At 41.3% G+C, this 15,357-nt stretch overlaps 1 protein-coding gene across 2 annotated transcripts in view; it reads right to left on the bottom strand.

Moving 5' to 3' along the window:
- ADK (adenosine kinase) overlaps positions 1-15,357 on the bottom strand; it is a 250,147-nt gene that overhangs the window by 36,152 nt on the left and 198,638 nt on the right. For both annotated transcript variants that reach the window (XM_026674199.2, XM_026674200.2), the window contains exon 9: positions 14,914-15,028. In XM_026674199.2, coding sequence (XP_026529984.1) covers positions 14,914-15,028 — 115 coding nt within the window. The remainder of the gene's footprint in view (positions 1-14,913; positions 15,029-15,357) is intronic.

Genomic DNA, 15,357 nt, shown 5'->3' with positions numbered 1-15,357 from the left:
AAACACGCAGTGATGAGAAAGGATGATCCATGTCTTAACAAAGCAGATGGATAAATGGGAATCTACAATTCACCCAGATACATTGCCATCAAAGAGGCCACCTTCAGAGGGAACAATCTCGGGACTGAAATGACAGGCACATGAAATGGGTTATATCTGTCAGATACTAAATCTAACAGGGCCCAAAAATGATAGGAATGGAGCATGAGATAAGATAATCCCTAGGGAGACTGTCTGGCCAGAGGATGGGAAAACAGGAGAGCAATCGGCCTGGGAACCAGCCTGCTAAAATCACAGATGAACCAAGGGCTGGAAATAAAATTACCTATTGACCTGCTTGGGCCCCACGATAGATTAGAACATTTTAAACACTTTAAAGCATTTTTCATGTTTGCATTTATTAATTGAATAATTAACCCTAATTGAACCATTTAATGTTCCCCAGTATATAATCAGATTCTCCACTCAGAACTTCATTTTTTTAAGGGGAGGAAGAATTCTATCTTTAAAACAATTGAAGATATATTTCTTTCTCTGGATAAGAATAATTTCTCTTTTAGCCTTGCAACTGAACTAGAAAATGACAAGACCATTTGTTTCACTTGCGGCTTCTTCTTAACCTCCTCTTATTCCTTATTTTTCCCAATGAAACATGCCACTTATTTTCAAACTGCTCCCTATTAATCCGGAAATCTCAGATACAAACTGACCACACTTGGAAGCAAAGTCTCTGATCTTGGAATTGAATGAGACTGCAGAGCTGTATAGTTCCCCCCTTTCATGCCAAGAAAAATAAAATTCAGTGGAATAAAACACTCCCAAAAGTGATTGCCAGACTATACAGCTCCCACAATTGCTTAGGTCACAATGTATGGACCAGTTTTTCGAAGCAGCTTGGAAAAAGTGAATTTGGGAGGAATTGGCATCTCCGGGGAGTAGTGGTCAGAATTTAAAAGCAAAGATGGGGCTACAGACTGCCTTATATTTGAATGACCTCTATGATTCTTCTGCATATTTCCAAGCGAAATGTCATTTGGGTAACTCTGGCAAGACGTTGACATTTGCTATTTCACAGATTGCTTCCTGAAGCTTGTCGTTCAGAACAGGAACCTATGCTACCAGTTTAATGACACCGCTAACTTTTTATTCAGCAATTTGGTTCAGAAGCCCTGAAACAATCTAGGAGTCTGTTAGTCCCTCAAACCATTTTTATCTAGTAAAATGAGCCCAATATTAAGATTACGTTAGTCTCCTTTTGTTGCTAATTAATAAGGCAGAGGATCTTTTATTATTGGCAACAGAATTTTGGAAGGCTCTCATTAAGAACATTTTCCAGACTTGTATTCAACTTGCTTTTCAAAAACTTATTTCAACTATCCTCAATATTTAATTAGCTTAGGTGGTAAGCTAGAATTGACAACCAAAGGGGACAATTTCTTGGACTATTAGAACAAGGATGAAATTATTGAATAATAAATGGAATAATAGTATGTGATAAAATTGCAAATGTGACAGATAAAAGAAATATGTGTAATGAATATAGAAATGAAATAAGAATCTTAGATAATATTGTAAAGTAAGATATGAGAATATTTTAAGAAAAATGAAATAAGTTAAGATATGAACTGAAATTTGATAAAATAAGTTTAATGAATTTAATATTTGAGAATATTTAAAAGAAAATAGAATAAGTAATAATGTGATATGAAATTGAACAAGAAAGATGAATATGTAACTATGGTCATGTTTGTATTGAAATGTAAAAACCTGGAACCGCACTGCTCACCAAAAGATATTTTTTTTTAAATATAAAAACAAAAGAAGAAATTGAATAATGAAATTATCATGTATGTTTAAACAATATGGTGATTGGCATTAGAATAATTAAATAATGAAAGATTATAATTTAATACATATATGTGTATTAACATTAGAATTATATAAGTTTGATGAATGTAAGAGATATGATTAATTTTGTTATTTTTGTTTGCACCGAAATGTATGATGCTTAGGTGCCACACTGTATATGTAGAATAAAAATAAAAAAATAGGGGGAAAAATATTTAATTAACTGCTGCTTTATCTTGCTTTCAATGGATGTTTTATCTCGGTGCTGGTAGTCATTCTGTATTTTGAATGGTTGAAGTGCATCATTTCATTTTTCGTCAGCCAACTTGGCTTCATGTACCAGGAAAGAATACAGTCACCAATTTCTCTTCAGAAGGGGACTATTTCACCTGATTTCATGGCTATCAATTTAATCAACCAACCAGCAATCAACCTAACTAGAGTGAAAATCACACGAATCAAATTAAATCAAATCTGCCATTGATCAACCTAAGGCAGGGGTCTTCAAACTTGACAGCTTTAAGGCTTGTGGACTTCCACTCCCAGAATTCCTCCTCCAGTCATGTTAGCTCAGGAAATCTGGGAGTTGAAGTCCACAAGTCTTAAACTTGCCAAGTTTGAAGACCCTTGGCCTAAGGGGCCCAGTACAGCCATTAGGAAACAACATGAAAATATCCAAAATAAACAATACATGTAGGTGGCATAGAACAGGTATCCCCCACCTGGTACCTGGCCTGTTAGGAACTGGGCCGCACAGCTGGAGGTGAGTGGCAGGCAAATGAGCGAAGCTGCATCTGTATTTGCAGCTGTTCCTCAGTGCTAGCGTCATTGCCTCAGCTCCACCTCAGAACATCAGGCATGAGATTCTCATAAGGGCACGAACCCTACTGTAAACTGCATATGCAAGGGAAATTGGTTGCGTGCCCCTCCTCCTCTTTCCCCCCCTCAATCCATGGAAAAATCATTTTTAGTTTACTTTACTTTATTGTCATTGTACCTCATACAACGAAATTAAATGCCATCCTCAGTGCATGCTATAACTATAAAAATAAAACACAAACACACATCCTTTGCATTCTATACAATTGAATTGAGAACCCCAGATATTGCATTAATATTGCCCTATACAATAGAATTCAACGGAGCTACTGCCCTGGGATAGAAGCTGTTTTTCAGCCTCTTTGTCCTTGTTTTTATTGTCCTGTACTGTCTGCCAGATGGTAATAGTTCAAAAAAAGGGTGCCCAAGATGAGATGGATCTTTGAGAATGTTTTAACTTCCTTAAGGCAGCGGGAGCTATAAAGCTCTTCCAAAGAGGGGAGAGAGCAACCCATGATCCTCTGGGCAATGATGTTAACCCTCTTCCACGAAAGTGGTCCCTGGTGACAAAAAGGTTGGGGACCGTTGACACAGAAGGTATAAAAGATATAATAAATGTGACTATAAAGAGGAGAGAGAGGATAGGGCACAGGGAAGATTTATGTATATAGTATGTGCGAGGCTAGATGCCTGCTGAGTTGAGTTTACAGTCTTGAGTCACAAGCAGAAGCCAAAAACTTGACATTCAATGAATGTGGAAAGCATGTAGGTTGCAACAGGGTTTAAAGAATTATGTGAAGTTTGATATGAGAACACAGAATTCTTGTGAGGTAAAAAATCCAGCCATTCCCCCCCGCCTTTAAATCTGAAGGACAGTAAGTGCCATCTAGTGGCATTGAAGCTTCTACAGCGTTCATGGCCACCATGTTGCTGGACCTCAACAATTAGCTAATTTAGCTACTCTCATTCCCTCACACAATTCAGATATGCAGCAATAGGTTCTTAATGCATTCACAACCACAGAGATCCTTTATTTAGGGCACACTTTACTTTCAAGTTTTTAAAGTTTAAATATAGCTTCTATCTTGAGTAAGCAAACCCCTCAGATATAATGGTGGGATCTTGACATATTTAGAGTGTATTAAAACCCACAGTTAACTCTGTAAAAAAAAAGTCACCATAATTGACAAGCAAACATTTCCAATCGTCTTCACAAAGGCATGAAAAAGGAGTGAGCTGAATAGTTTACTGAAGTGCCCACAGATGAAGATATGAACAAAAATTAATCGCCTACAATAGATGCTCAAATCTAATATATCGTAATTATAAAATTATTGATGGACTTCCTCTTGACAAACAATACATGCATTAGGATGCTATTCTTTTGTTGCACATGATTAAGAAAACTGTTTATCCCTTTTTGGCTACATCTTTGGCTAATAAGTCTAGCATTGCAGGTGTTCCTGTAGGCAGCCCTGATGTTTAATGGTGCATGATGCTCTAGGTGAATTCCCATAACCTCACTTTGTCTGAGATGAGCTTAGTCAATTGACAGGATAATAAAGAGAGGGCATTGCCCCAAGCTGGGCTGGGATGTTCCCAATTCTGCACATCTTTTATATTTGCCATTATTTGATAACTGATTGCTTGCAGAATTCTTCCTCCGTTGCTGGGGACAACAACACATAAATATTACATAGTACCATCAAGTTTGTCCAGGAGAAAGGAAGAAGCATGGAATAATTAATTTATTTCATTTTTGTTATTATTGATATATGTATTATTGATACTACTTCTTCTGAGAATCGTTTCTAACATCCATCATATTTATCGTTGGACCTGTGAGGACTGAGCAGGCAAGTGCTTGGGATGAGGTTTAAAATATGCGTCCCCACAAAATATGCTTTCCCACAAAAAAATCCACTCTTGCTTTTAAATCAAAGAGCTGCCAGTTTACAAATCATGGGCCTGAGTCTATTTTCAGATAAAATTAATGCAAAGACGTTTGTTTCAGTTCAACAGACACAGCTGTGTTTTCTTGTTCTCCACCCAAAGTCTCCGGGACTTGGAGTAGTGGACGTCAAGATTCCACACCAGTGCATGAACTGAGACATAGAAAATAAGAGTTCCTTTGAGGATTCTGAGTTCGAAACAAATATGTGCGTTTGGGGAGCTTTGTTTTGAGATGCAGTCACAGTTGGAGCAAAATGAGACATTTTGAGCACCGCTTTTCCATTTACTCCATGATACAATGCAACTCTAAAGGGGACATGTTCAAAGGTCAGTATGTTCCCTGTTTTGTCTACAACCTTTTGAAGCAGTTGTAAGTCATGACGGTTGTAAAGCAGGCCACCACAAGACTGTCTCGATTTTATGACCTTTTTTGCAGTGGTCGTTAAGCAAATCATTGCAATTGCTACTCAGATGGAGCTGGCAGCAGAGTCGGACAATAGCAAGGAGGTTGGGGAGGAACTCGGGCCATTCCTGGAGGCTGAGGAAGGCTCGGACGAGGGCTCTGCATCAGAGGTAGAGATGGGGCCAGGGCAGGCTGACAGTCATCAACTGCCTTCGGGCTCAGACAGCAGTGAGGCAGGAGAGCTTCTGGAACCAGTTCCCAGCCTGTGCATGCGCAGAGCTGCCAAAAGGAAGGAACAATTAAGAACTCAGGGTTGACGTGGGAGTAAGGCCACAGGTGGACAATGAATGGCCCCTCCCATAAGGATTAAAAGACGAGCAAAGGGGGAGGGTTTTTTTGCAGGAAACAATTCGTTCATTTGTTCTTTCATTCATTCCAGCCTCACGAAGAACTGTGTAACCTAGAGACTCTGTGCTGAGCCCTTCCCTGTCAGCACTGTGTGTGGAGATATTTATCGGGCAGCTTTCCAAGATAGATAAGGTCTGAGCTCATAATTATACCTTTGCAAGACTGTTTGCCAGGCCATTGGCCGAATGTGAATGTAATAAATTCACATTCATTTAATAAAAGAGGTTTTGCCGGGACACATAGTTGGCTTAGTGCTTTTTGGGGAAGCCTAGGACAGAACACTTGCACAGTTTGATCCTGCCTTCCCTCAACTTTATCCGTATCTCTCTGAGGCAATCACCTTCTATCCTGTTCCAAATGCCATGACTCAGCTAGGTCTCTTTAACACTTAACACTTCTTCCAGGCCTCCCCATTTAGCAGGTATCCCTTCCCTGACCTCTAAAGGGGCTTTTCCTGCACCACTAGAGGAATGTTTGAAGGACGATTGTGTCCATCTCTTCTGTGATGGGACTTGGGTCCGCTTTTCTCACTTAGCAAACAGTCCTGGCCATCAAGTCCAGGAAGATCTCTTGGTTTTGGTGTCTACATGGCCCACCTGGCAGTTTCTGTTCCCTCGGCATATGAATCGGTTCCTGGAAGAATCCAATTTTATGGATTGTGCTGTTGTCTTTCAGAAGCAAAGCATTTCCCCCAACCCAGGCCACTGAGCTTCTGTAAGAGATGTCAGTCATTGTACTACATGGCAAATTAAGACACATACATCTCGTTTTCATTAAATGTTTTATAATAAATGATGTGCGAAGAGAAGGATGCTTGATATTCAAGAGCGGAAGGATCTATAAGAACATGGCAAAACCAATAACACTCCGATACGTCTCCTGACAACTACCTGTGGGCCATACATTTTTACATTCTTAATCATTATTAAATGACTTCATGTCATACATTGCCTGTATCCTGATACAGAAATGAATTATAAATGAAATGAAAGATCAAGCAGTCTTAGAAGAATTACCTCTGGGAAATGAAAATCTTTAATTCTCTTTTATTATTGACATTTATTTGGCTACCATGAATAATAATGCAGCACAGAGATTCAGCTAAGTTTATGTATGAACAGCTTTCCTGGATTCCAAGTCACTTAACATTTATGTTTGCTTATGTAACTGACCTTGTGGAGTAAGCTCTTGTATCTTGAATTTACTAAGCATATAAATCAACGCATCCCCTAATTTAATTTACACATGGAATCAAAAGTGCAACCAGTCCTCAAACCATTTCCTTATCACACAAAAACCTCTAAGATTTGATAGTTAGGTTAGCCGATCACAGAAGCCATTGAAAAGCGTGTTCAAACGATGCTTCATATCATTTTAACATTCAGCGATGTGTGTTTAAATCTTGGGTTTATTAAAATTACACCACCAATTTCACAGCCTTTTGGCAATTGACAATAAAACTTAAAAGTAAAAACTGAGATATTCAAAACAATTTAGAGAAACAATTAAAAAGTATTAAAACCAGCTACTAAAAACTATTTTAAAAGATAAGTTTTTAAATATATATTTTTTTGCAATTGCCAGTTATCTGGATTACAATTATTATAATAAAGTATTTTATGTAATTTTATTGCATTTTATGTCTTTCTTTTAAAGTTTAACTATTAATAATTACAGATTTGTGCATTTTATTGTTGTACTCCCTGACCTAAAGACTGTAATAAAGGTTTGAGTTGATCGGATAAATAGATTTTAATTTATCAACTACAGTATATGGGATTTTCGATTGTTGCTATAAGTTGCTTATAGCAACAGCTGACAAACTTGTCAGACAATTTCAATGAACAGAAGTGGGTTATGGGAGGAACAATTTCTTAAATACGTGGCTATATTGGAGCTATATTGGAGTTTAAAAATTAATAGCTACTGGCATTTTACCCAGAAATAAACTGGCAGCCAGTGCAAAACTTCTAACATAGGTACAATAGGGTATCTAAACCAAAAAGCAACCTGGCTGTTAAGATCTGCACCCCAAGAAGTTGGTGAACTATAATTCCCAGCAACCCAAGACATAAGAAATAAAGGTTGAGGTAGGATGGGCAGGATCACAAAGAATGACATCAGAGTTTCCATGGATGAGAGTGAACTGGAAGCTGCTTTCCCAGAATTAATCCTACACCTTAAGTCCTATTCCCTTACCCTACCCACACTGTCATATTATGGAAGACAGCATTTCTCCCCCAGTATGATCAGGTTCTTCTGGATCTCAGTTGGTTAATCAGTTGGTTGATGGATGGATGGGACCAGAGCAGGTTAAGAAGAGTTTGAAAAGGACTTTTCTTCTACAAGGTCCTTCACTTGATTAGACAGAATCGATTTTGCCCTTCTGGGAATGCAACCGATGGACAAGTTTTACCAGGCTTACTGATTTCTGCAGTTCACAAGTTCTAGAATATTTGTTTGCAGAGCCACATTATTTAGGATTCCATAATTGTCATGGAGAGAAGAACTAGAGGTAGTAGACCTCTACATATAAGTTGGCCTGTGGATCTCAAAGGAAAGTGATACAATAAAGGAAATTGAATGGTGTATTAAATGTGATTGGCAGAAATTTGGCAAGCTAAGCATAATTTTCAAGAACAGCCTCCGCCTATGCCTGAAGAGAAAAGTTTCTGATCAGTGTGTGCTACCTGTTCCAACATATGCCAGTGAAACATGGACACTAACAAACCTCACAATCAATACAAAAGCTAAGAGCGGCGAAAAGAAACACAGAGTGATACATCCTTGGCATTACAAGACCTGCACATGGATCAGAGAACAAATGAAAGTATAGGATATCATTGAGAGAGTAAAATAATTGCAAGTGTCCAGTTATCATTGGCTGGACACTGGGGGCCAAGTTGGAGGTATTAAAGGGACTTTACCTACTTTTGTGACTTTGTTGCTTTTGTGCCACACCCCAAGTCATCACACCTGGCTAACTTGGGGAATGGGGAGTAGCATCTTAAGAGGAAAATAATGAAGATAGGAAAGAAGCAAAGGCAGAAACAAGCAACACCGCAGCAGTAACCAAATCAGGGTCCTACATTTTGGATAGGAAAAAAATCAAAGATGGAAGAAACCCCAGTGAGCAGTAGGATGTGACAACAAGGACCTGTTGCAACAGATTACACCAGGGGTGTCAAACTCGATTTCATTGGGGGTCGCATCAGGGTTGTGTTTGACCTTGGAGGGACATGGTGGGCATGGCCAGGGTGGGCGTGGCAAGCTCGACGGCACTTGTGTTGGGGTGCCTGTGGTGGCCCGAGCGATCTGCTAGTGAAAATGGGTTCCCAAGCTCTGTTTTCGGCTGCGATGGTCTCCTGCAACCCTCTGCCAGCAAAAATGGAGCTCTGGAGGGACACCTGTGGCCCTTGGGAGCTTTGTTTTTGCTGGCAGAAGCACTGCGGGCTGGTCCTTCACAGTTCCCAGAACAGTTTTTAAAGGGAAGAAATTCAGTACGAACCCAAAGTACATATAGATTATAAATAAAAACCAACACAAGCCACGCTGCAGCAATTAACAAGACTGGGCAGGATAAGGAATGGCAGAATTCAAAAGATAACAAAACACACACAGTTGGGAGGACTCCAGAACCCAGATAAAACTTGACAAACAAAGATAATGCATGCTTTGCTTCCAGCAAGGTGCTGTGCGCAAACACCCTTTTAAAATCCTGTTTTCCCAGCTGCAGCTAATGAAGGGAATCAGGGCCCTTTCCTCCCCCATAAGCCACGTAACTCACGTTGCTCCCTTCTCCGTTCCTCCCTGTGTGCCCTAGGTTGAAGAGGGAGTGGGCCTGGGTCTTCCTCTGAATGCCCAGCTGGACTGTGCCCTTCCCCCATTTCCTTCACAGCCACCAGAGCCACACTCCCACTCCCCCAACAGGGGCATGATACCAGGTGTTCTATAACAGAGGTGGAGAACTATGCCCCCTTTAGGACTTGTGTTCAACTCCCAGTATTTGAAGTCCACAGGTCATAAAGGGCCCATGGTTCCCCACTCCTCTGTTCTATAGCCACCTTTACCCATAGTTACCTTGAGTTTCTCATGAAATTCTTTCTCTGTTTTAATTCTCGCTCAGATTATTTAAATGCCCTTGTCTGGATGCACATTCCTGAAATTAAAAATATATGGCAGAATCATAAAGCCGTGAGGGGACACTTTTTCTTGCTCCTTCTTGCTCAAAGCTTCTTAACATTCAGCAGAGCAAGCTCCACACTGGGCTTCTATGCAGAAACTGATGAAGCAAATTAATATGAATCAGGCTGACATCTACAGTAGGTGAAAGCAACTTGTTCTTGGGCTCCTGGGAACGATGGATTACATTGTGATGAGTTCAGATAATCCCAAGACTCCTGGGAAATATATCATCTTGGCTAGCTAAAAGTATGCGCATCCCAACGATTGTGAATCATAATTACCAGCCTGGTGGTTCTCTTAATAACTTCAATGTCTATGGTCTCTCCCACATCAAGAGCCACTTTCTTTCTCTATAAATATGAAACCAAACCCCAAGCTCTTAAAAGGCAAGAGTTCTTTATATTTATGGTACAACCTCAGCTCACGAATGCTTCTGACCACGACCAAATCAGGGGCCGACCCCAAAAAAATCCGCTAAGTGTTTCACTCTGATTGTGAACACATCCTCGTGTGGCAACCAAACAAAGCTACGGCGATTTTCCCTGCCACGGCGATTTCCACTTCCGTGCCATTCTTTTTGTGTGAGCATATGCGCAGTCCGTCTTGTTTCCAGTCATGACCAAATCGGGTTGCGACCAAAGTCCTGGAACATATTACGGTCGTGACCGGAGGGAGGTTCCATTGTACTATCAATATAGCTGAGATTGAAGGTTTCTTGTCAGAAAAAAATGAAGAAGAAAGGAAATGGCATTATGTGAGGAGAGGGCTTTACACCCCCACACCTATTCTTCCATTTCTCAATTTAGCCTCACCTGCTAATTTTTTTAAAAAATATTTTTATCCCACCTTTTTTCCCTTCTATATCTCAAGGGGGTGAATGTACCTAATGCAACAACCCTGTGAGGTGAATTTGGCTAAGAGAGAATGACTGGCCCAGATCACCTAGCTATTTTTTCCACACCTAAGGCGGGATTGTGACAACTCACTGTCTCCTGGTGATTGGCCCAAAGTCATCCATTTGGCTTTTATGAGGAAGGTGGGGCTAGCGCTGACCATCTCCTGTTTCTAAACCAGTGGCCCCCAATCAGGGGTGGGATTCAAAAATCCCAACAACTGGTTCTCTGCCTGGTTGCTGGGTGGGCGTGGCCATGGTGGGCATGGCCTACTGAAACTTCCGGGAGGGCTGTTTTCGCCTTCCCCAGAGTCCGGAGGCTTCCCTCAGGCCTCTGGGAGGGCAAAAATGGCCTCCCCCAGCTCTGGAGGCCCTCTGGAAGCTGGAAACAGGCCCTTTTCCAGACTTCTGGAAGGGCCTTTTTTGCCCTCGCAGAGCCTCCATGCAGACCCTGCACTTACCTGTATCCAAAAAGGGCAGTGTGGAGACTCCTAGGAGGGGAGGGGAGGCGGGGCCAGACGGTCGGTTCAACTACCGGTTCGGCTGAATCCCACCCCTGCCCTCAATCTTTTGGGCACCAGGTACTGGTTCCACAGAGAAATGTCTTTCCACAGACCTCAGGGAGTATGGTTTCGTGTGTGGCCTGCATTCTGCGGATGGGGCTTCACTTGTTTGCACAGACCGGTTGCTGGCAGGCTGTGGACCGGGGCTGGTCCACGGACCAGGGGTTGGGAGACTCCTGTTCTAGACCAACACTTTCATCACTACATCAAACTGGTTCTCTTTTCTGGGCAACGGAGCAAAACTGGCCAGTCGTTCTTTTCAGGCTTTCTATTTCAAAGAAAGACAAACTTTTTCCTAGCTCAGCTCTTTGGCTGAGGAGTCTGTTGAGAGATTACTTTCAAAAGACTGAGTGTCAACTCCAATCGGACACTTGTGAATCCTCAGAGACAACTACCGAATCAGGGGGCCGCTTAAAAACCAGCCAATTTATTAAGGATTTCGTGAGGTAACTCCACAGCTGCGTATTCCTTAAACACTACCTCATTCTAAGAGAGATCCTGAACACTAAGCCAAAATACACTTATGTATGTGGCAATGATACCTATGAACAGGAAATATGGCACCTAATATCTCAACCTTCTCTTGGTCTCTAAAAACAACTCACACCAGTGAGTTTGAACACAACATAGCCCATTTTACTACTCAGCACATCAAGGAATCATAATGTCTTGTGCTGGGGAGACATGATAGCAGTCTTCCAATATTTGAGGGGCTGCCACAGAGAGGAGGGGCAAGCAAGCTATTTTCCAAGGCACCTGAAGGCCAGACAAGGAATAATGGATGGAAACTGAACCAGGAAAGATTCAACCTGGAAATAACGAGGAATTTTCTGACAGTGAGATTAACCAAAGGAACAGAAGTTGCCTTCAGAAGTTTCAGGAGCTTCATCACTGGAGGCTTTCAAGAAGAGACTGGACATTTGTCAGAAATGGTGTAGAATCTCCTGCTATCTGACAGAAATGGTGTAGGGTCTGCTTGGGTGGGTGGGGGGTTGGACTAGATGACCTACAAGGTCCCTTCCAACTCTGTTAATCTGTTAAAGTGTGGTTACTGGGAAATCCTCCACTCAAAATATCTTGGGCAAAGAATCAAATAAATGTCTCATCAAATATATCTACTAGGAGGACTAGGCATTTCTGTTGTTGGAGACAGCTGAGATTTAGATTCAAGCTCCTTCACTGTGCTCTGATGAGGTTACCTAGTTTGGTGATGAAACGTCTGCCAGAGAACCACCAAGCTCAGAGAGCACCAAGGACATTGGCTCTAACAACAGAAACGTACAAGTCTGGTTGTGCTGTATCTCCCCGCCCATTTCTTCTACTCCAAAGGATCATGTTATGAGGAATTAAAAAATGTTTTGGACTCCTTTACCTGAGTGATAGTTCTTACATATTTCTATTAAGATCATTTTCCTCAGTCTTTCCATCCCTCCTTCTACATGGCGTCTTCCATTTCATGTCTAAAGATGGCACCATACAATCAGGGGTGGGCTTCAAAATTTTTAGCAACCAGTTCTCTGCCTGGTTGCTGGGTGGGTGTAGCCATGGTGGGCGTGGCCTAGTTGGCCTCCTGCACCATGGTGGGGGTGGGGGTGTTTTCATCCTCCCCGGGCCCGTCCATTTCTGGCCTTCCTGAATTTCAGGGAGGCCCATTTTTCGCCCTTCCTGGGCTTCGGAGGCTTTCCTCGAACCTCCAGGAAGGCTAAAACGTCCTCCCTGGGCTCTGGAGGCCCAAGTTTTGCCCTCTCCAAACCTCCGTGTGGGCCCGCACTTACTTGGCATCCAAAACGGGCCATATGGAGACTCCTGGGAGGGTTGCATTGGACTGGACCAGCCGGGGTGGAATTTGCCGGTTCACCAAACCGGCCATAAAATTAGCTGCTGGTTAGCTACGGGTTCGCCCGAACTGGGGAGAACCAGTAGCAGCCCACCCCTGCATACAATCCTTCCCTCCAGCATGATACAAAATCATTTATAGGCATTAAACAAGTTTAACCAGTTGCAAATTCACAGGACCATCCAGCAGTGGTGGGATTCAAAAATTTTTTACTACCAGTTCTGTGGGCGTGATGTGACTTGGTGGGCATGGCAGGGGAAGGACACTGTAAAATCCCCATTCCCTCCCCACCCCACTCACCTGCTTTCCAGCTCCGTTCTCCTGTGCAACAAAAGGAGACCCAGCCGATCAGCTGGGACTCAAAGGGAGGCAGAGAATAGATGGGGGCGGGGCCAGTCAGAGGCGGTATTCCGAACTACTCAAAATTTCCGCTACCAGTTCTCCAGAACTGGTCAAAACCTGCTAAATACCACCTCTACCCTCTAGCCAACATTTTCCATCCTTGACCTCATGAGAAACCTTGCCAAGTGCTTTATTGGGGTCAGGGTACTGTACAGTGACAGCATTTTCTTGGCCTGCTAATTAGTGAAAGGAAGGAATTAGTGGAAGGAAGGAAGGATGAAAGAAAGAAAAAAAGAAAGAAAGAAAGAAAGAGAGAGAGAGAGAGAGAGAGAGAGAGAGAGAGAGAAAGAAAGAAAGAAAGAAAGAAAGAAAGAAAGAAAGAAAGAAAGAAAGAAAGAAAGAAAGAAAGAAAGAAAGAAAGAAAGAAAGAAAGAAAGAAAGAAAGATTGTCTCAAACCCATGCTGGCTCCTGTTATTAGCAGAGTTCTTTCAAAAACATTTGCAGACCTGCTGCTTGACAATCTGTTCCAAAAGAGACTTTAGCATAAGTTCAAAGCCATGGAGGAGGCAGCAGAGAACTGAATTAAATATGCTGCTTTAGACAAAAAATGCACGATAGATTTCCCACCCCCCCATACAAAAACCCTATTTAAATCAAGAAATGTAGACAATGTGTCTAACTGCAGGAAAAGTCATACTTTAATGATTAAAATGGCATATCATAGATCACTTCATTCCTACACAAGCTCCTTTTTCACTTTTTTTTCTCTAAGGACCAAAAGTTCTCAAGTGGGAAAAACCAAAAGTGGAATTTCCTGCTTTAAAAAAAAAAAAAAAAACAGCTGGAAATTCACTTCACAGTATATCAAATTTTGTATTCTCCATTACTACTTACATGCATTTAATCCTTACAGCATCTGTTACTCGGTGAGCTTTGATACAGATAATCAAGTAGAAACAACTCAAGAGAAAATCTAAATGAAAGTAAATAATTTAAATCTTTTCAACCACAGTGCATATTAATGCACAGGCATCAGATGAACTAGAAAAGGTATCTTTAACGTTTTGGGATCGTATCAATGTGTAAAATTATGCTTAGCCCTTACACCAGATAAATAATTATGTCTAAAATCCCTGGAGTGTGGTTGCTAATGGAACAAACTTGATAAAGAGAACCTTTTTCAGCATCAAAATATAAAACACATTTCTATTCATATGGAAAACTGACTTTTATAGTCATTATATATAGAACCTAGTAATATTTCCAAACAATATCTTGGGTAAGTGTAAAGCTAAACCATGCTTCTTCTAAACAGTAATCCAAACGAACAGATGCTCAGATTATGAAAACCCTATAAAAGCAGCCCAATCCTTCTTACATATTATCACACTCCCTCGCAAATGAGTGCACAAAGGTTTTCTTATTATCAACAACTGGTTCTGCCTACTGCCGTGTTTCTTTTTTTACCAAATTCACCAGGATTACTCACACAGTACATTCTCTTAAAGCAGTTTTGTTGCTTTATTTGATGCTCGTTTGATAAGCCCTTTTGGAAGCACCAGAAGAAAACGGAATGCCATATTCTTCAAACTATTCTTTTGGGGGTCATCGTAAAACCCTTAAAATATTAGAATTAAATTTATGTTTTTAAAAAGCATGTACCTGTGGCCATGATGGTGTCATCCTTCCCTTGAGTAATCACCACCACCCGCGGTCTTTTCGGATTTGCTTTTTTCAGCGCCTGAGTCTTTCGGGCGATCTCTTCAATGTCCTCTGTCTTGGTGGGGGAAAAAAAGAGAAGAAAAATCTTGAAAGCAGCAGAGTGAGTTATCAAAGCCAGATCATAAACTTTTCAACAGATTTGCAGAGGGATTGTTTTTAGTTGAACATGAATGTGGAGTACCGATGTCAGAATGAAATCGCAGCTGGACAAGCTACTTTGATTAGGACAAATTAGTTTTCTCCACGATCGAGATGATCACTGAAGGAGGGGATGAGGAGAAATAGACTGTTGGGCAATTATTTTTCATTTAATTTGCCTGACTACTCTGTTTCCCCGAAAATACGACCTACCCTGAAAGTAAGTCCTAGCTTGATTTTTACACG

This window comes from Notechis scutatus, chromosome 4, assembly GCF_049901735.1.
Source record: "Notechis scutatus isolate UNSWTSFEM ecotype Mainland chromosome 4, rNotScu1.2, whole genome shotgun sequence".
NCBI classification, from domain to species: domain Eukaryota; kingdom Metazoa; phylum Chordata; class Lepidosauria; order Squamata; family Elapidae; genus Notechis; species Notechis scutatus.
The sequence above is the reverse complement of the archived record's forward strand: the minus strand, read 5'-3'. Positions and strand labels throughout refer to the sequence as shown.